Source organism: Tupaia chinensis, unplaced genomic scaffold (genome assembly GCF_000334495.1).
Source record: "Tupaia chinensis unplaced genomic scaffold, TupChi_1.0 Scaffold000521_1, whole genome shotgun sequence".
Lineage (NCBI taxonomy): Eukaryota > Metazoa > Chordata > Mammalia > Scandentia > Tupaiidae > Tupaia > Tupaia belangeri.
Window position 1 is genome coordinate 1,153,308 of NW_006160034.1, and position 21,883 is coordinate 1,175,190.

The 21,883-nt window shown below is 52.8% G+C and overlaps 1 protein-coding gene across 2 annotated transcripts in view; it reads right to left on the bottom strand.

The window, feature by feature from the left end:
- The window catches only part of GATB (glutamyl-tRNA amidotransferase subunit B), a 101,260-nt gene that overhangs the window by 44,392 nt on the left and 34,985 nt on the right, over positions 1–21,883 (bottom strand). For both annotated transcript variants that reach the window (XM_014590999.2, XM_006156867.2), the window contains 5 exons: positions 19,639–19,752; positions 15,300–15,498; positions 14,699–14,821; positions 4,134–4,247; positions 1,133–1,217 (listed from right to left, as the gene is read on the bottom strand). In XM_014590999.2, the coding sequence (XP_014446485.1) occupies positions 1,133–1,217; positions 4,134–4,247; positions 14,699–14,821; positions 15,300–15,498; positions 19,639–19,752 (635 nt within the window). The remainder of the gene's footprint in view (positions 1–1,132; positions 1,218–4,133; positions 4,248–14,698; positions 14,822–15,299; positions 15,499–19,638; positions 19,753–21,883) is intronic.

A 21,883-nucleotide genomic window follows, 5' to 3' on the forward strand; every position in this document is an offset into this window, starting at 1 on the left:
AAAGAAAAAAACCCCCCCCAAAAAAAAAAAAAAAAAAAAAGAAAGTTAGGATCGAAGTTAACTTTTTAAAAAGACCCCTTTATGTAAACTGGGTAGGGCTCTCTCCTACCTCTCGCCGAAGTGGGTGGAGATGGGGTAGGTATTTTGTTGTCATTGTTACGGTTTTTCCCATAGGGAGCGTGAGCTTGCTAGACAGTGAAGTGAGAAATCACCCCAGGCAGGATGGCCATGCTGCAATCCCTTCTCCTCCACTCTCCTCCTGGAATTGTGGGTATTGCATGTGACCAGAGTGACTATCAAGCTATGAGGTCCATGGGGATCAGCAGGTGGCGTGGTGGTTAAGGTGTTGGATATTCCCACATGGTCAACCCTGGTTCAAGTCCTGGACCTGGTGGCTTGCTTTCTCACTTTCTCTCTCTCTCTCTGTGTCTCTCTGGTCAAAATAAAATAAGTAAATGAATAAATAAAATTTAAAATAATAATAAAAAAAGAAGCTATGAAGGCCAGAATTCAGATCACAGTTGGCTACGTGGGAGTCTAGCACCTTAACCACCACACCACCTGCTGGCCCCTCTGACAGGCTGTTTTATAGATTATTACTATTTTTTTTAAGAGAGATTTTTACTATAGGGGTACATGGGCTCACTGGAAAGACAGAAAGTGAAAAATCACCCCTGCCAGGGTGAAGGCAATCCCCTCTCCTTCACTCTCCTCTTGGGATTTTGGGCATGCATGCACATGTGCCGGGCTTGAATTTTAAGCCGCTGGCTCTGGGACTTAAACAGCGGTTGACCATGTGGGATTACAGCAACCTAACTATTACGCCATCTACTGGTCCCTGACAGATGATTTAAGGAAGCAAAAATTCTTGCCACAAAGAGGGTGGGATGGAAGCAAGGGCAGAGCAGGGACCTCAGGGAAGCAGGAGTGTGCAAGGCTGGCCAACAGGAGGCTCTGCACAGCCTGGGAGGGCACGTGAGGTCTCTGAGGGTCCAGAATGTTTCTAATTCTACTCATCAGGAAGCTGACATGCAGAGGGGCTAAGTGCCTTCTTCAAGGTCCCAGGGCGGGTCTGCGTGCTCCCCCCTCCCCACCCCGCTGTGGTCAAGATGCTCCATCCACGCAGACGTACCCCAGCTTGTAATCAAACGAACGCGTCTCATTCAGGATTTCCCCTCCGCTCTCAAGTTCGTTGATTTGCCTCTCAATTTCATAGTCTGAAAAAAAAAAATACACAGTAACTCAGTATCCTGTTTTGATGATATCTTTCACCCAGGCAAGCACTAATTAAAAACCTTTCTCAATCTTTAAGTCAAAAAATAACGGACAGGAAGGCTGTTGATAAAAATCCTCCCCTTATTGCCGCATTTCCTCTTCCTGCCACCACAGAATGTGGATACTGGGAAGAGTCTTGGAGGGCCCTGCTCCTTCGTTTTTCAAAGACTTGGCTGCAGCGAGGTTAAGCCACCCAGCACGGTTCGCACGGCCCCGCAGACGCAAGGCTGTGCCGGGTACCTGGGGCTCCCGACTCCAGACCTCGGCGGCTGCGTATCCAGAGGTCTTACCCTGAGATCCACGGATGGGCTTCAGAGGGTGCCCGTACCCCCGAATCATATGAAAAAATGGGACTGCATGCACCTGGACCTTCTGTGGAGAGCAGGTCTGGAGTTGTCAGTGTATTTTCAAAGGGACTTGTGACCCCGAATGAAGCCCTGCCCCCTGACCTCCAACAAGGCAGTCGTGGCCATGGCAGCATAATTGCCGCGGATGGGAAGAGCTTGGGCCTCCCCGACTCCCACTCTGCTAAGCCTGCCTTCCCTTGGCCACGCCCATGCTCCTTATTTGAGCTGCTAGCCCCAGGAACCCCCAAACCCATCAGCTGGGCTGCCCGTCTCCCCGCCCATCCTCCCTGGCTGCCCTGAGATGGCTAGGAGGCCGAGGTGGGGAGAACAGTGGGGTGGAAATGACAGGCTTGGGGGCGCGAGTCCATGACAGCACAGCCTCAGGTCCTTGGTCTGAATCAGCACCCAGGCAGGATTTGCTCTCACAGGTTGCTCCAAAGGGCACCCGTAGACTGCTGAAGGTTAGGAACAGCCCCAAACATGCCACCGGGCTCCTTCAGGCTCACGATGGGCCAGTCTAGGTGAATCTGGGTGCTGTCTGCTTCCAGGTGACCGCCATTTCCGTTCAGAACAGTCCCCACCAGCACGACACCTGCATGGCGCCGTGGGACCTTCCCCTCTGGTTCCACATTCCTCCTTCACGACCTTGGGCTGTGAGGTTCTTCCCTGACTCCAACCCTTCGAGGCTTCAGAACCACAGATGCGCCCCCCTCCTGGACACAGAGGAGCTCGCCCTCCACAGTCTACGCTCACGCGGGCTTCCCCTCCCCTCCTCCCACAGGGCATGCCTTGGACCACTGTGATGCCTTTCTTCCAGAAGTCCGTGGACTCCGTGTCTTCACTGAGGCTGGCTGGTCATTTCTGTTCGGGGTAATTAGGTTTACATGAGACTAGAATCATCTTTTTTGCACTGGGTGTCTTCTTGACAAGACCCAGGGCTATTTAAACGTGTTGGCTACGGCGACATCTTGGCAACACGCTCAACTGTCTTACGCTGTGCACTCTGGAAAGGGATACGCTTTAAACTCCATCCCTTCCTCCTCCTTTCTTTCCCTCTAGATATCTTTGATTTTAAGACAATGATTAGTGGAGCCAGCAGGTGGTGTAGTGGTTACAGTGCTGGACTGCCACAAGGCCAACTGTGGTTCAAGACCCAGACCTGGAGGCTTGAAATCATGCTGCTGTGTGTACGTGTGGGTGCCCAAGATCCCAGGAGGAGAACGGAGAAAGGACTGTGGCAAGGCCACCTCCCCTGGGGGATGATTTCTCACTTTCCTTCTCACTGTCTCTTTTAGAGTAGCACATGAGCCCTATGGCAAAAACCTAAAAAACAAAACAAACAAAAAAACCCTACCTATATATATACAGTTGTCAGAAAAATTATGACACATTTTTGCACAGAAAAATACGTCATGGCTTTTCTTTTCTTTTTTTGTAGAGGTTTATACTATAGGGCGTGCATGCTCGCCAGAAAGAGAGAGAGACAGAGAGACAGAAAGCGAGAAATCATCCCCCAGGGAGGATGGCCACGCCGCAATCCCTTCTCCTCCATTCTCCTCTCGGGATCTTGGGCACACACGCACATGCACCCGGCGTGAGTTTAAGCCACTGGATCCGGGATGCGAACCGCGGTCGACTACATGGAAGTCCAGCGACGTAGCCATTACGCTAACTGCTGGTCCCTGTCCTGGCTTTCCAAACAACCTAATATATCGTTAGTGCTCTGAGACACGCCCCCCCCCGGGACTCAGTCATCGACTTTGACAGGACTGCCCCAGACGCTTATCTGCCAAACCATCTTATCTTTATTATTATGTATGTTCTCCATCAGGGAGATACCCAGCGTTCTGGTGGAACCCATACTCGACCGCACAGGCTCGTGTAACCTACTGGTTAACAAGAGGAAAAAGGAGAAAAAATATCATGGCCAATTAGGTCATGCCATGGCCAATCTAAAATCACAGGACTTTATAAAGTTCAGGCTGGTTAGAAAAAAAGTGTGATAAATGGCAAAAGACAGCTGCAATATTTTGCAGATCCTTCCATAAAAAGGTGGAGTCTATTTCCCGTCTCTGGATGCAAGTTGCTCTGAGCTGAATCTGCTTTGACGAGAATGTGTTCGAGGTTCCACTGCGGATTCTACAGTTTCAGACTCACGAGGCTGTGAGCATTCCTCCTTCATCCTCCTGGAAAGCTCCCACTGCCAAAAGGAAGGCCTATGCTAAGCAAGGGAATGAAGAACGACCATGTGGATGGAGAAGCCTCCCAAGACATGCAGCACCGAGACCCCAACATGTGAGCTAGGTCTGTTCAGACCTTTGTTTCTGCAGACCTGCCGTTTCCGATGCTGCATGAGTGAGCCAAGACAGGACCAGCAAAGAACTGCCCGATTCACAGAGCTACGAAAACAAAAGCAGTTACATGCAAACCACTGTGTGTTGGGGTGGTTTGTTACACAGCGAGAGATAACTGATACAAAGAAGCATATCAGAAATAAAAGCAGACATTAACCTATGGCTTTGGCCAAAAACCTAAAGCTGTTGAGATTCTTCACTTCGGTCCGAATGCCCAAAGGTTCTCCAGGATGGTGCACAGATATATTGGCGTCCACTCTCAACTGGCCCTCTGGAAGGAGAGAAAGAGACAAGTCTTAATGAATTCTTTGAAGCAACATGATCTTTTCACGCTGAGGGGCTGTCAAGGTAAGTGGTATCTAACCCTACTTGCTGTTCAGTGATAACCACCATCATACGTGACCAGCAGTTCTGTCCACTTACAAGGTAAGGCATCTGAGGTGTGTGCATGTATGAAAGGTCTTCAAAAAGACTATGGAAAGGGCCAGCCAGTGGTGTGGTGGGTAAGGCACTAGATTCCCACATGGCCGAGCATGGTTCAAGTCCCAGACCTGGTGGCTTAGAAAATATGCTGGGTAGGAACCAGCAGTGAGCGTAGTGGCTATGTCGCTGGACTCCCACGTAGGCGACTGCGGTTCGCGTCCCGGACCCGGTGGCTTAAAATTCACGCCAGGCGCGTGTGCGTGCATGCTCAAGATCCCGAGAGGAGAATGGAGGAGAAGGGATTGTGGCGTGACCATCCCCTGTGGGGGGTGATTTCTCACTTTCTGTCTCTATGTCTCTCTCTGCCTGTCTGGTGAGCGCATGTGCCCTATAGCGAAAACCTCTCAAAAAAAAAAAGAAAGGAAAGAAAAGAAAATACGCTGGGTGCACATGAGTACACGCCCAAAATCCCAAAAGAAGAATGGAGGAGAAGGGATTGCAGCACTGCCATTCCCTCGGGTGGGAGTGGGGGTGGTGTGTGATTTCTCAGTTTTATTCTCTGTCTCTTTCTGGTGAGTTCATGCACTGTGTGACAACAACCTAAAATAAAAATTTTAAAAGGCTGTGGAAAAAATGGAATTAAAGTGCATGTTTATTTTGGCAAAAATTTTTTTGAAATCTGTGCACAGTATTTTCATAATATGCATTTTCCGTGAGCTTTCTGAACACCCCTCCTACACCTGTGTGGGTGTGTGTGTGTGTGCACATGTCCACGTGCAGAGGAAAAGTCGAACATACCAGCTGGGAGGACTCACTCTTTTCATGCTCCATGGGAAAACCAGCACTATCTAAATGGAGATTTACTCTGCAGTTGAACTCTGAAATTTTTTTCACAGTGTCAGAGCTGGGTTGAGGGGAAAGGCCTCAAAAATGATTATCTGATAACCCTACCCTGTTTTCCAATGGAAAGTGGATTTTTAACAATGACTCCGACTCCGGGAGATTTCTAAGAGAGACCTTGAGAATTTACAGCTCAAGGGCAAAAGCCGAACCCTGGGCTTTCTCCCTCCTCCTTCCTCCCTCCTCTAGGTACTGTAATAATCTCTTCCTTCCACAAACATGACTCTGAATCCTCTCTGATTGCTGCATGAATTTGTGACAGCCAAAAGACGGTGCTGTTCTGAAAGAGGGAAGTCTGCAGTGGGACTTGCGGGGGGGGGGGGTTGCGCCGGTTCTGAAAGAGGGAAGTCTGCAGTGGGACTCAGAGCGGGGGGCTGCCCCTACCCGGCAGACCTTCTCTGACCCCGAAAACCCCTTCAGATCTGGAGCCAGAGCTCCTTAAGAATCAGGTGATTTACAGACAGGACTAAAAGGTTCTTAGGGAAAAGGAGGAGGTAAAAATCCCAAGACAAATAGAGAGACGAAGGTAAGAAATAATCGCATTTTGTGGCCTGCAAAGCCAAGCTCAGATCCTCTGTTCTCCGGTTTCATTTACAACGCTTAAACAGAACAGAAAAAGAGGAGACAGAATGCTAGAGTTGACTTTCCTACGTATGTTTTCAAGTTAAAAAATAACCTACCAGGGCCAGACGGTGGCACGGCGGTAAAACGTGGTGTTCTGAGACTCGATCCATGAACCTTCATGGGAGGTTCTGGGTCTGGTCCAGAGGCCTTGAACACGCCAGGCACACGAGCGCCCACGACCCAGGGCTGGCTGAGCTTGGGAGTGGATGGCCGTGTCTGGACTCTGCTGGGAATCTCTGCCTCTCTGTCTCTCTTGCTCATGGAACAAATAAACTTTAAAACAAGAAATCTGCCAAACGAAGTGCACTGATGGGCTGAGTAAATTCATTTCCCAGATTCCAGAGAAAGCCCGTCAAGTGTAGGTGGATGCCATGCCGTGAAAAGGAGGCCCTTGGAAATGGCTCTCCACCGGCCCCCACCACTGAGCTGCGGGCTCGCTCTTACCCCACATTTGACGCTGTGGCTGGCTGCGCTCGCCCCCCTCCCACTCAGGCCCTCAGGGAAAGGGCAGGGCTCACCCAGCCCATGGCTCCAGTGGCCATGACGCAGACAGTCGGAGACAAGGTGCCTTTCAGCTCAGAGGTTACCCTATCACTGGCGCTGACTTAACACCTTCAGGAAAATTCTGCAGCCCCTTCTTTTCCACCACCCACTGGGCACACTGTGCATAGCCGAGTGGAGAAGCCCAGCTGTCCCTGAGGTGGTCGGACTCTCAGCCTAGGGACCTGAAATCCTCTCCCACTTCTGCTTCCCCAGCCCGTGTCCAACTGACAACCAGACCCTGCACGTCTTCCCTCCGAACGTCCCTCTGTCACCTCCTCTCTGTCTGCTGCTGCTGTCTTATCCAGGCTCAGAACTTCAGGCGCAGGTTACAGGATGCACCCTGATTCGGACCCAGCAGTCACCCACGATGGCTCCCACTCTGACCCTGCTGCAGGACGGTTGTCGTCACTCCTGTCGCTCAAGCAGAGGCAGTTCCCACGGCTCATCTGTCTCCTCTGTGGGATTCTCAAGCCCTCGTCTGGTCCTAACAGATGCGACCCGGGTGTGCCTGGTCAAGAACTCCGCTTCGCTCCGGGGAGTGGCCATGTGCCGCCCCACCGGCATGTTCTGCCTCTCCCATCAACCTCAGCCAGTCCTGCAGGGTCCCACTTCCGCATTACAGCTGCCTCTTCCTATTCAACAGAGACCCTCGGCACTGAACGAGCCTCCACTGGTGGGTCGTCCGAACTGTGGGAAAGTGCACCGTCTACACCACGAGACGTAGCACAGGGCTGCGATCTGTTTGGAATTAACCTTATTTTTAAGATCTGAGGACTGGGCTGGATTTTAAGCCCCTGCTTGCCTTTTCAAGGACTTCTCTCTTGCAGCTATCCCCTCTCCCCCACATCAGTCATTAATCTCTTCCTTGGTGGGAGAGATTTTTTGCTATAGGGTGCATGTGCTCACTGGGGAGACAGAGAAACTGCGAAATCACCCCCTAGGGAGGATGGCCATGCCACAGTCCCTTCTCCTCCATTCTCCTCGTAGGATTCTGGGCATGTATGCACACACTCCTGACATGAGTTTCAAGCCGCTGGGTCTGGGAACTGAACTGTGGTCAGCCATGTGGGAGTCCAGTGCCTGACCACTACGCCACCTGCTGGCCCCCAGTCATTGATCTCTTCCTCAGCCTTCCCACGGACACACACTCCTGTCCCTCAGTACCCATACGGTGCAGTTCAGTTGACCCTCTGTCTCCGTGGGCCCCAGGTTCACGGAGTCAACAGGTCATGGTGGAATTTTCTCAGGTTGGTTGAATCTGCAGAGCCACACACATATACTGCTACTCCCACTAAAGGCCCAAACCCCTAAACCTGTCCCCTGAACCCACGCTCACGCTAGCGGCCGTCCGGCTGTCGTGCCTCTGCTTCTGTTTTCAGCAAGTTCTCTCAAACACACCTGTCTGCCACACAGACGCCTCCACCCTCACCTCCTGCTTCTTCCTGGACATACTCCAGCCTGGCTCTGTGCCCCTCTCTGGGGCTGCCCTTGTCAGAATCACCGACAACCGACTGGCGGCCAAATCCCAAGGACACAGGACATGTTTTAACCTCACCTTCCTGGACACCTTGGACACACGTGACATACCAACTAATGCTTTCCTCCCGAATGGCCGTCCTCTCTCCTGACTTTCCTCCTACTGAACTGGACGCTGTATTTCCCTTTCATCTGCTGGAGATGATTTTCCCTGTTTAAACTCGTCTTTACCTGCACCGTCCCTGTGGCACGTCGATGGTAGAGTGGAACGATGCGTGGACAACGCCGTCATTTCTCTTGGGCCCCGACCTCTGAGTTCACGCCTGCACCTCCACAACCTACCTGATCATTCCACCTGGAGGTCTCAATGGCAGCTCGACCTCCAAAGCTAAGTCCTGCTCTGTCCCTTCACAGACGTCAGTCTTTGTATCTGAGTTCTAGCTGCGGTCAGTCCGGGAACGAGCCCCACTCCCAGTTCCTTCGACTTCCCTGAAGGCGTCCGTGCTGTCTCCCCGTCTCTCCCCTCCACGCCGACCTGTTAACGGATCCTATTATTTGTGAAAATGTCTTTAGTCGCTCCTCTCCACCCTGGCTGCCCCCAGCACCATCCTCAAGAGCATCACCGCCAGCTGATGCCTGCAAAGGCCTCTCCAGGGTCTCCTGGTTCCTCTTACTTTCCGAATCCACTTCCCACAAAGCAGACAGAGAGGTTTTCTAAAACGCTAACCGGGCTATGCCATTCCCCTGCTTGAAAACCTTTCGATGGTTCCCCCTGAGCTGGCACAGAAATCTGAGCATGCCCTGGTTATCCACGCTCTGCCCCGGGCCCACTCGCAGGGTTCCAGCTCAGGCCGCTGCTCCCTGGGGTTTCCAGACAGTGGCCTTCCGCTCCCGCGGGGCAGAGTCTGAGCTCTTTCTCCTCTCGGGCCCCTGCTGCACGGGTTCCTGGGAGGCTGGCCCTCGAGCTCTGCACTGGCTGGGCCATGAAGCATCTCATCAGATCGTAAGCAAATGACACCTACTCGGAGGGGCCTGAGAAAGCAGTGTCGTCACCGTCCAGCGTTACTGACTCACAGCACCACACTGACCTCCTTGAGGCATGTATTACTGTAATTATTTGGCTAACGTATTCAGGAACGTGAGCTTTATGTGACAGCAACGACGTCTTTTTCAGAACCTGGAGCTGGCCCGCCCACACGGTGACTGCTCAGTAAACCAATATATTATTCAAAGACGGATGCCCAAACTCTGGAGTTTTCCTAAGCGGTGAGGAAGCCCAGTGGTTTCTGTCTCCCAGCAGGGTCCTGAACAGTTCTAAAACTCTGTCTGAAGAGGACTAAATCCACAGTCGGAATGAGCTGCAAGGCCCAGTAAGCCCAGCGGACCACCTCCAGAACACGCCGCGCTCTGCTCATGCAAATCTCAGTACTCGGGAGACCATCGTCCTGAACTCGGGGCACCCTGAACGGGACCGCTCCTACTATTAGAAAAACGAAGCTCTCTTTTGCAATTTAGAATTCTAATTTGGAAGAGGAATAAAAGCATCAATTTTAGTATTTCTCAGAGAAGACCGTACTACATAAATGTCTGAGAGGAATCATTTAGTATCCTGCAGTGTTGAAAGCGAGTTCGCCAGCCTGGATTCAAATATAGTATCAAACATGAACAAAAGACAGTCTATCCGGTGAAGACAAAATATCTTTTAAACAAATTAGGTTCAATTGCCTGCCATGCAAAAAAGCCCTACAAGCCAGGTGTACTTCGGAGCCCCGTGCTGCACCGCCGAGGGAGGGCTTTCACACACACACCCCGAGAGGCCTATCAAGCTCCAGTTCCATCTTCTAGAGGCAGGGATTTGTAACAGCAAAACTAGAAAACTGCACCATGGAGCGCTTGGATATAACATAGTTACATCTCTCTCTCCAAAACACATTCGCACAACGGAGGCCTAACGTCAGGAGAGAAAACTGTTTCCGCGAGCAGCAGGGGCCTGAGGGTTTGGTGGAAGGTCTGTGCAGCCATCTCATTCCGACCGCTGGACGCTTTCCAAAACTTGAACGAAAAGCTTTGACAAGTAAAACAACACCGACAATTTCACCGACGGTGTTTCACAAAGCGTATTCACCCAGCTGAGTGGCGAGGCCATGAAGTGGTACTAATTACTGTTAGTAAGAGCGCTACCGTATACCGAGCACAGCCCCTGGACTGAGTCTCCCGGGCATTAGTACATCCGCGTCCTACGGTACAGCTGTAACGACCAGGCCGCCTAGACGGCCCCGCGGCGTTTCCAACTCCACATATGCAATGCACAGTTCCGCGTTTTCTCCCATCAAGAGCTTCCTCCTTCTCCAGCAGCCCCGCTCTGACACCGAGGACTTTCTTTCCTTTCCAGTTTCTTCCTTTCTGCTTCCATACACGACCATCTGGGGACTTCTGTAAGCGCGGAAGGGAGGCTCAGAGAAATCTGGTGACTCGCTCAGGGTCTGACAGCCCCGGGCCGGTGCCAGAGAGCCCTTGGCATGCACGCTCTGCTGCCACTAAGGGGCACCGATGCCGGTCCTGACATGGCCGTGGCTGCCCCTGGGAAGCAGGTGATCGCACAGCTCAAGAAAGAGCGCCATGGGTCAGCGGGTCAGACACGCCTGGGCTCCGATCCCAGCTCTTCGCCTCTCGTGAACTGTGGGCAGACGACCTGACGCCATAAGCTTCTGTTCCTCCCCTTACAGCACCACCTCTCTCTCGGTGATCTCGTAAAATTATAATGAAATAATAAAACGCTTTTCAAAAACAGGTGTGTGCCGCCTCCATGGCCTGGTGGTTAAGTTCCGCTGGATCTCACAAGGCCGACTGCGCAGTTTGAATTCTGGCATGGGGGCTTGAAAAACACGCCAGCCAGGCATGTGTGTGCATGCCCCAAATCCCAACACAGTGGGGACATGTTAGAGAAGGGATGATGGTGTGACCATACCCCGTTGGGGGATGCTTTCTCCCTGTCTGTCTGTCTTTCTCCCTCTCTGGTGAGGGCACACACCCTGCTTGGGCCAACAGGTGGCGTGGTGGTTAAGGTACTGAAATTCCCACGTGGCCGACCACAAGTTCGAGTCCCGGATCTGGCGGCTTGCTCTCTCACTCTCAATCTCTCTCTCTCTCTGGCAGAACTCATGTGAAAAAATAGTAATAATAAATAAGTTAAATAAATAATTCTTTAAAAAAGAAAGCTTAATGAACTGACATCATGTATATGAACAGTTCAGATGGGTAGGTACTCTCATGGTTGAAGCTGTCAGTACATCTACTTCTGTATACACTGAACTCAAGGAGCTGCTGCGAGGGCCTCGACTGCGGCAAATGCTGCCCACTGCGGAGGAAAGGCCTGGGAGCCCAGGCTGAGCTGGACCATGCTCGTCAGCAACACTACCGGGAGCAGCACTTCACACTTAGTCCCAAGAGCACCCTGGGTGCCCACCAGCCTTCAGTGCCATGTGCTCAGAGTGGCTTTTTTTTTTTTTTTATTTGCTATAAGACACATGCACTCACTGGAAAAAACAAATATATATATAGAGAAACTGAGAAAGCACCCCCTCCCCTGGATGGATGGCCACACTGCAATCCCTTCCGCTCTTGGGATTTGGGTACGCATGCACAGCACCCCACATGTCCCTCAAGCCACTTGGTCCAGGACTTCTACTGCAGTCGGCCCCGGGATGCAGACACCTTAACCACCACACCACTGGCTAGCTAGTCGGCCCCGGGACGCAGATACCTTAACCACCACACCACCGGCTGGCCCTGGGGCGGCCCTCCTTGCCAAGGCTGCAGTCCAGCGCCAACATGGTGTTCCCTCAGTGGTGAGACGGAAGAACGAGCAGAGCGGTTAGGGCTCATCAATGCTAACAGGTCCGAGAAGCTGGCCCCTGCAGACTCCAGGCAGACCCCAGCCCTCCCACCCCATGCACTTCAGAACCACCAGAGCCCATAGGCTTCTATGCTGAAAGCAGCACTCTTAGATTTATGTTATTTAAAAGAAACAAATAGTGTCATAACAAAATGAGATTTAATGAACACTCCCAGCTGTCACTGACTTGATGAGTTCTTGCCATTCCAGCTTCTCTCTTGGCAAGGACCCAGATGGGACTATTTCTCAGCTAACAGGTGGCCTGTGTACTATTCCTTGGGGGAGTGGGAACCGTAGCTACTTTGGAAGAATACAATGATAAAAAAAACTTTTTTAAAGCAATAGAGAATCAATGCTTGGTGCATACAGGGAGAGCCGCACAGGCTGCCCAAATTTCACCTCTTTTTATTTTAAGATTTATTTTTTTCCATGAATGAAAGAAGCAGACAGACAGCACCCTAACGTGGTGCTGATGCCATGACCCACTCCCATTCTCAGCCAGCCCCAGATCAACGGCACACGTGTGCCCAGGGTACTCAGAGACATCTCTGGACTTGAACCTGGAACCTTCCCTCGTGAGACTGCCCTGCAGAATGCTGCATCTTCTGCTGCACCACCATTTGCAGCCCCTATATTTCATTTTTATTCTGTAAGTGAAAAAGCGGTGTGGGCGGGAACTCTAAAACGAGCTTCCATCCTCTGAAGCAGAGCCTCGTTCCTATGGAGTAGACCTACGAGCTTCGGTGCCACTCAGACGCATGTAGCTGGGTTCTTCCGGTCTTTAGCTAACACACACATCTGCCTTCAGGTTCAGCTTGGACCAGCACGCGACTGTTTTGTTTTTATTTTTGAGAGGTTTCTGTGAGCATATGCATTCGCCAAAAAGACAAATAGAGACAGAAAGTAAAATAAATTACTCCTCCCCCCCCAGTGGATGGTCATGCTGCAACCCCTTCTCCTCCGTTCTGCTCTCGGGATTTGGGGCACACACACATGCACCTGACCTGAGTTTCAGGCCACCATGTCTGGGACTAGAACTGTGATTGTCCATGTGGGAATCCAGCGATTTAACCACTATGCCACCTGCTGACTGCCCCCAGCACCCTGGTCTTACAATCTGTTGCTTATGAAATGTCCTCTGTGATCAAAGTGACACTGCAAATGCCAAGTCCCTCTGTAACATGCAAGTATTGGGCATTATGTGAAAAGACACAGGAGACGGGATCAGGAACCAGCAGGGAGATGAACGTCATCGCCGAGGGGAGGTACTGGGCACCGACGCTGACCACAGGGCTGTGCTGTGAAGGCCACCGTGCGTTCAGAACAGGCATCCTGTCCCCACTCCACCAGGGAGTGTTCTGAGTGTGGCAGAAGGTTATTCAAAGCCCCGGGGAACTGAAATGAAAAATTCTCATTAAAAAATGGAATGAAAGGGACCAGCATTGGTGTAATGGCTATGTCGCTGGACTCCCATGTAGTCGACCACAGTTTGAGTCCCAGACCCGGTGGCTTAAACTCACACCGGGCGCGTGTGCGTGCGTGCGCAAGATCCCAAGAGGAGAATAAAGAAGGGATTGCTGCGTGGCCATCCCCCCTGGGGGGTGATTTCTCGCTTTCTGTCTCTCTGTCTCTCTCTGTCTTTCTGGTGAGCGCACACGCCCTATAGCAAGAACTTCTCCAAAAATAAAATAAAATAAAATAAAATAATTAAAGAACAATTTCAGGGGACCAGCAAATGGCAAAGTTACATAGTTACAATGTTGGACTCCCATGTAGTTGACCACGGTTCAAGTCCTGGATCCAGTACCTTAAACCTCACTCCAGGTGCCTGTGTGTGCATGCCCAAGATCCTGAGAGGAGAATGGAGAAGGGATTGTGGCATGGCCATACCGCTGAGGGGGTGATTTCTCATTTTCTGGCTCTCTGTCTCTCTCCGTCTCTCTGGTGAACACATGCCCTATAGCAAAAATCCCTCTAAAAACAAAACAAAAACAGAGCACGTTCAGGGCCAGCCTAAAGCATACTGATAAGGGAGGCTGGATCCCATGCAGTCGACCACAGCTTAAACCCTGGAAGTGATGGTTTACACCAGGCACATGTGCATGAATGCCCAGAACCCCAACAGGGTAGGAGAGGTGGAGGCGAAGGGACTGTGGCATGACCACCTTCCACTGAGGGTGAGTTCTCCCTTTCCTTCACTCCGCCCAGTGAATGCGTAAGCCCTGTGGCAATTAAAAAAATATATAATGAGTTCATTCTGGTACCAAAAAAAACTTTTGAAATGTACACATAGGTTTTTATAAAACACGTTTTCCATGAATTTTGTGGAAAACCCTTCCTATTTCCAATGAACTTAAGATTTTATCCCAACATTAAGGTTTTGTGTGATCATAATCTTGGCTTGGAGTCAACTCAGCCATATGTGGATGAAAACTCTACAAGCGATGGAGGAGAGACCCACAGGAGAGGCAGCAGCTGGCCACCAGCACTTTCCGAGCAGAAGGCCCTAACCAAGAGCCGCTCTTGACAAACGCTGAGCCTTCTTCCTGAGAAAGATGAAACTGCTGAGAGCCCGTATCTCATTGATCCTCGCAGCCTGGATGTGAGAGGCTGGTGGAAAGATCTGGTCTTTGATTCCTCGCCTCACACTCGAGAGTTTGTGTGTGTGTTTATTTTTGGCTTGGGGCTCAGAAAAGAATCTAAGGAAAATTCTAAAGAAAATAAACAGGGTGTAGAAGGCTGTACAAGGATATAAACGACCCCAATACAGCACAGCTGAGGGCAGAGAACAGACCAGTCGGAGGATACCTGGCCAGCGACGGGAGGAGGGAAGGGAGGCGGGCACTGCGTCGGGGACCTACCTGCCATGTTCGCCTGGCTGGTCCCCAGGGCTTGAAGTATCAGCTGCAGCTCCCTGACGGCGGTGGCCGCCTCGTCCCCACAGGACATGTCGGGCTCCAGGACCACTTCCAGGAGGCCAACTCCTGCCGAACAGAGCCAGAGTCAGGCTGCCGGGAGCTCTCAGTCTCGGGGGCGGGCGGGTGAGGCTGCAGGCTCAGAGAAGCCTGCACGTCACAGATTCCCGCACGTTCTACTCTGGGTCATCTCCCCCTTCCCTCCCACTTTGGAATTTTTAACTTCCTATCTTTTCTTTTCTGTTTTTTTTTTTTTTTTCTTTTCTTTTTAATGTCTGCTTAATATATCCACAATTGGGCCATGACTAGGTGGACGATCTGTCTCATCTTCAGGGTGACCTGTGAGCAGGCCGGATGGCAACCACAGTGCAAGCCCTGCTCTCTCATCAGCCACACCAAGGCCAAGGCTGGTATCCTGCTCTGTACCTGCCAGGCTCCTGGGCCCGCTTCTCCTAACTGGCTTAGGAAAATTCCAGAAGGGGAGAGAGATGCCTAAAACCCATGAACCGTGGGGTGGAGGAAAAGCCATGCAACACTCCAGGCCTACCCGCTCGGTTCAGGTCGACCAGCGTCTGTGACCTCAGGTCGTCGTGCAGGCTCTTCCCGCTGTCCTGCTCCAGCTGGATCTGCTTGACCCTCGCCGTCCTGGTGACCATCTGGTTCCGTGGCTTCCCGAGGCAGACGCTGTACGTCAGGCTCCCATTCACGGCAATCGGCAGCCTCTGCTGGGTGATCTGGTAGCCTGCCTGCACACGGACGAGGCGCAGTGGTCACGGGGCGTCCCGTTTACTATTCCTTTATTATTACCATCATTTTAACTTTTAAAAAATGCTTAAAGAGTTATTTTATTTTACTAATAGTATTATGTTTTATATTTGTGATAGGGACATCAGAGAGAGACAGAGAGAGAGAGAAAGAGAGGGAAGTGAGAAAGCAAGCCTTCGGGACTCGAGCTGTGCTCTGTCATGTGGGAGCCCAGAGCCTCAAGGATCTTGCCACCTGCTGGCCCAATGTAAAAATTTTGACCAGACAGTCTCACTATGTCAGGACCCTCCTGCCTTAGCCTCCAGAGTAGCTGTGAGCCCAGGTGCGCACACTACCCGGCTCCGGAGGGCGACCCACCCATCCAGCCCCGGCCTCTCCAGAGCCTTAGCCTCGCTCACAGCAGCGCGTACCAGAGAAACCTCTGCAGCCCAGTCGACTGCCCCTCTCCATGCCACGCGGCGATAAACTTACCCAAGACGAAAACAAAAGGCAATAAAAAGAGGAAAGAAAACGGGAAAAGGAGAAGAAAGATGAGATTAGGCAACTGCGGCCATAATTTAGCTTGGCTTCTGGATCTTCTCATCACCCTCAGCCTTCCCAGCAGCCCCCACGCCAACGACGCACAGTGAGCAGCATGAATCCCGTCTTCCTCACCCAAGTGCCATCTGGGAGAAGGACAATAACCTCACTGTCAAGGGGCCCTAAGACAGTAATTGAGTGTGTCCATTCAGCCCATTAGCCTATACTCTGCATCTCATTCGTGGGCCCTGCCAGGCCCTCCTCGTTGGGAAATGCTGGCTGAGCACCCGCTCTCTCCTCTCCACACAGCGGGCAGCCGCGGGCACGGTTCAGCTTGCTTTGTTTCTGCTCTTCAAGTAACCCATCACGCCAGCCACCCCGCCGTCTCCACGTCCCTTGCTCTTCTAGCCAGAAAATGCAGGGACACTTGTGCTCAGCTAACGGGAAGCACAGGGTACTGAAATCCTGGGGGATGCTGTCAGGTCTCCCTCACCTCCTTCTCAGGGGAAGAGAGGAATTCCTGTCAATGCACACAGGCAGTGACACATGCGAGAGGCAGCAGGTGGACTCGGCGGAATGGAGACCAGAGAAGGGCAGCCAAACTACCTCAGGCACGTGCAAGGTCCCAGATGCTGCCAGCGTGTCACACACACCAAACCCATGACAACCCTGTGGGGCAGGTGCAAGGCACAGGGACTTACGGGCCTTGTGCACAGCCACACACAGAGCCAGGAAGGGTCGATGTCAGCACCTGAGCTCGGTATCTGCTCCTGTGCTCCGAGTCACTGAGCCTGCGGGGTGTGTGTGTGTGTGTGTGTGTGTGTCACATTTTAACTGCATCGCACCAGCAGGTGGCATGGAGGTTAAGGTGCCGGACCCCAAATGGTGACTCCACATTTCAAGTCTTGGACATGGTGGCTTGAAAATCACGCCGGGTGCATGTGCGTGCGTGAGAAGAATGGAGGAGATGGCCAGCCCCCTGGGGGGGGTGCTTTCTCACTTTCCCCCTCTCTGTCTCTCTCTGTCTTTCTCTGGTGTGCGCATGCACCCTCTCATGGCAAAAATCTTAAAATAAAAATAATAACTGCATTAGAAACACCAGCAGGCCATGGAGCAGATGCCAGATGCCAGCCTGAGGAATTCCGGTTCCGTAGTTCCGGGGTGGGGCCTCAGAATGAATATTTCCTCCTTTTTTCCCCTGGGGAGATTTTTCCATAGGGTATGTGCACTTGCCAAAGAGACAGAGACAGAAAGCAAGAAATCATCCCCCTAGGGGGTCGGCCACACAATCCCTTCTTCAATCTCCTCCCGGGATCTTGGGCACGCACACACACATGCCTGCCCGCCCGGCGTGAGTTTGAAGTCACCAAGTCTGGGACGTGAACTGTGGTTGGCTACATGGTAGTCCAGCGACATAACTGCTACGCCACCTGCTGGCTCCCGAGAACGACAATGCCTACTCAGTCCTGAGGAGATGCCGATGCCGGGGAGATGGCACTGAGACCCCCACAGGCTAACGCATCTTCTGTGCTGAGCCGGGAAGTCTCAGTTAGGGGACGGGATGTCTCCAGGTGAATACAGTTGCTGGATGAAATACGGGATGCCCACGAAATGTGAATTTCAGCTAACGCAGGAATACAATCCTAGCGTGAGGAGGTCCCACTGCAGTATTCGGCAACACGAAGGTGGGACTCTCTGCACGACGTTCTCCTAGCATGAGGAGGTCCCACTGCAGTATTCAGCAACACGAAGGTGGGACTCTCTGCACGACGTAGGCCAGAAAGAACAGAAAGCTACAGCTCACCAAAAGGCCTCGTTCCAGCCACACACTGCTAAGTCTCCCACCTTAACCAAACTGGTCACCATTTTTAAAAGATGTAGAAATGCAGTTCAATTCTTTTTGTAAAAACAAACTATTTATTGGTTAAGGTGGTTAAGGTGGCTGGATCCTACAGTGAACTTCGCTGCCCGAGTCCTGGACCTGGGGGCTTGAAAAACACGCTGTGTTCATGCGTGCCCAAAATCCCGAGAGGAGAATGGAGAAGGTTATGCCACACGGCCGTTCTCCCCTGGTGGGGGGCAATTTCTCACTTTCTCCCTGTCTCTCTCTCTCTCTCTGGCAAGCACATGTGCCCTATAGCAAAACCTAAAAAAACAAGTAAAAGTAATTATTTTTCTCTTCCACTGAGTGAATGAGAGAGAGAAGAGACACAGCACCCTCGATGGGGTCCTGATGCTGTGACCCACCCCCAGCTTCAGCCAGCCCTGGGTCACGGACACGCGTGTGCAGGGAGGTCTCTGAGCATGAGTCAGCACCCTTCCCGTGTGGCCTGGTCTCACCGAGGGTCACTTTCTCTGGGCCACCATCCGGCCCCCACATGCTTTCCACCTACCAAGTAGAAGTTTCCAGAAAGGCGGGCAGCTGGTGTGAGGTGGGAGGGAGGACGGCGATGCGAGGGGGCAGGAGCTTCTTGTATTTTTCATTGAACTCCATTCTTAGCGTCACCCTCAGAGACGCTCATGTGATCTTCAGTTCAAGGAGGGTGACGTGGAGCAACCTTACCACTGTGGTGTTCCTAAATCTGAAGGAGAGCCCCGAGGCTCTGAGCACAGGGAACCCTACTCCAGGAAGCCCACCCCATGTCTCGGTTCCAGTTCGGATTCATGAAAAACTGGGCCTCATTCACGCTGACGCGGCCTGAGGAAATAACTTTCTAACACTAAGAAAAAAAGCAGGTGGGGCCAGATGGTGGCACAGCGGTAAAATGCAAGGCTCTGGGGCCAGCAGGCAGTGTGGAGGTTAAGGCGGCTGGCTCCTACATGGCAGACTGTACGGTTCAGGTCCCAGACCCAGCGGCTTGAAAAACAAGCCGGGCGCGTGTGGCGATCCTCTCTGGCGGGTGCTTCCTCAGCGTCCCTCTTTCTCTCTGTGGGCACATGGGCCCTAAAGCAAAGCCAGTGAGACAAAACGCCACTGCATGAGGCAGTCCCACGTGGGGCGAGGACCTCTGTGAGCAGCCAGCGTGTCCCACGGGCAGGCCAGCTGGAGGCTTGGGGTACGCTGGGGCATCAAGGCCGTAGGGGTGCCTCTCTGTCTCAGTCTCACTTGCTCATGGAGGAAACCAGTAGGTGGATGTGGAAGAAAAGAGCGGAGCACGGTCCCCTGTGCAGTGCACGCTGCCGTCCTCGCCTCTGCTCACGTCCACTCGTCACTCGTCGGAAGGTGACGACGGCCCCATCGCTGGGAACTCCGACTCAGAGGCAGAGGCTCTCAACCGCCCACAGGGCTGGAGTGGGCATTTACTGCCGCACCAGCCACAGAGACAGCCTCTGTCCTCACAGGCAATCACACTGCACCCCCGGCCACGCTGCGCTGCACAGAGAACCCTGGCTTCTCCTGCTCCTGTCCCCCTAGGAGCGAGCTGCCAGGAGCAGGAGGCCAAGCGAGGAGGGGTCAGGACAGCTGCGTCCAATCCGGTGAGCGTGGGCTGCTGCCTGCATCAGGCTGGACAGGGCTTCCTGCCGAGACAGATGGCACCAGGGGACCCCAAGAGCCGGTCCTCCTCATGCACCCTGCAGGCTGGGTCACCCCGCACGCTTACCGGGAGGTCCGCGTAGAAGTAGTGCTTCCTGTCGAACAAGGACTTCTTGTTGATGTGGCAGTTCAGGGCCAGGCCTGTCATCACGGCCGCTTCCACACACCTCCGGTTGAGCACCTGCGGAAACACGACACGGCTCCCCTCAGAACCTCCGGATGAGCAAATGCCCTCCAACATGGCCGTCCTCACCCAACCCGGCCCGCCAGCTGGCGCGCTCTTAAGCGTGGACAGCTGCCATTCGCAAGCCAGAAAGGACGATGACATAAAACAGACGCAGGTGGCCGTGGGTCCCGCTGGTACTTCATGAACGGCCACGTCAGGGCCCCTCTCCATACCTGGCACCAAGGTCAACAGGGAGACGACCAGGAAAGGCCAGTGGGGTGGCCATGACATAGTCTACACCTAATCTGACTTCTAGGAGGTGGCCAGGGCTGCCCACCACGCTGCCCCTCAGTGAGCTGAGAAGGTGCAAGTGGGACCCGAGAGGCTGCTCTGTGACAAAAAAAACAACGGGCTCCGGAAACTGCAGGGCACAGCTACTTCCTTGGAGCTGGGCCTGGAGAGCAGCTGCGTCCTGGGCGGTAGGTCAGCCCGGCCAGCCCCACTCCTAAAAGCGGAGCTCTGAAGCCCAGCGGGTCCTCTGGATGCCACCCTGCCCCATCAGGAGTGAGGACCAAGATGGCGAGCAAGCTCCCTGGCCCGGAAGCAGTGAGCAGCCCTGAAGGACTCGGGGACTGGAACCGGGCGGGCCACCGGGGAGAACGTGGGGCGGGAGGGCGCGCAGGTCCTGGTGTCAGGCCCAGACCCCACTTCTGCTCTGCACATGGCGTGCCCAGGGGCCTGGGTCTCTTCATCTTCATCCTGGGACCTAATAGCTCCCTTGCAGAGCGGATGCAGTGACAGCTAGAACCTACCTACACCCGCCCCACGGGAGGGACTCAGGAATGGTTCGTTTCCTCACTCGCCTTCGGGGAAGTGTTCGAGGATGTCGTGCTTGCTGACGAAATAGGTTTCTATGTTTTATTAGAATATTGATGATATTCTGTTGTATGCTTACTCTACTCTTAGTTCTACAGATGAAGCTTTCCGGGGAAGCATTTTCACATCTGTCATTTTATTTCAGCCTCGTAAATACAAGGAAGGAATGTGTATGATTCCAGTATTTCGGATAAACGAACACTGGGCCAGTTGGTGGCAGGGTGGTTAAGGCAGCTGGGTCCCATAGGGCCGACTGCGTGGTTCGAGCCCAATACCTGGTGGCGGGCGGAAGACCACACTGGGTGTGTGTGCATGCGTGCCCCAATTCCAAGAGCAGAATGGAGGAGAGGGGACTGTGGTGTGGCCACCCCCAGAGGATGTCCCTCTCTTGCACATGCCCTACAGTAACCTGAAGAAAAAAAAAAAAGAAAAGAAAAAAAAGATAAACTGAGACCAAGAGACGTGCCCACAGCCCGAGTCAGCAGGTGGCAGAGACGGGTGAGGCCCACCGATGGCATCTAGAGGGCGGCAAACAGACTCCTGAGGCTCAGGACCGGCTTTCCAGGCTGGGCTGATGAGTGGAGATCAAACAGAACTTCTTTTTTTTTTTTTTAAAGAGAGATTACAGGGTGTGTGTGCTCGCTGGAGAGAGAGACGGAAAGTGAGAAATCTCCCCCGGGGGAATGGCCATGCCACAATCCCTTCTCCACTCTCCTCTTGGGATTTGGGCATGCACACACACACACACACCCGGCATGAATTTCAAGCTGCTGGGTCTGGGATTTGAACCACGGTCAGCCATGTGGGAGTCCAGTGACATAACCATTATACCATCTGCTGGTCCCAAATACAGAAATTTAAAAAAATAAACATGTATGACAAAGTATGGGTGGCATCCCTAGTCACCTCAATACACAAACCCCTAAAGAAGACCCAAACCAACCTCCCTCTGGATGACTACCTCACAACCCTCTTTGGCAGAAGCCAGGTTCCAAGACGGAGCCATCATTACTCCTATTCGGGGCCTAATAATGCTGTCAGCTTCCAAGACGGAGCCCTCGTAACTCCTACCCGGGGCCTCATAATGCTGTCAGCTCTGCGGCAGGAAAGGGTTTCCAGACGAGACGTGTGTGGGCAACAGGATGCTCTAATTATTGATGCTTTCGCTTCTGGTGCCTGGCACCTGTCTGCATGGTTGCTGCTACACACACAGAGCTGGTGTGGGATCCTGCCAGGTCCCAGCCTGGCGCTCCGGGTCTAGGCACACAGG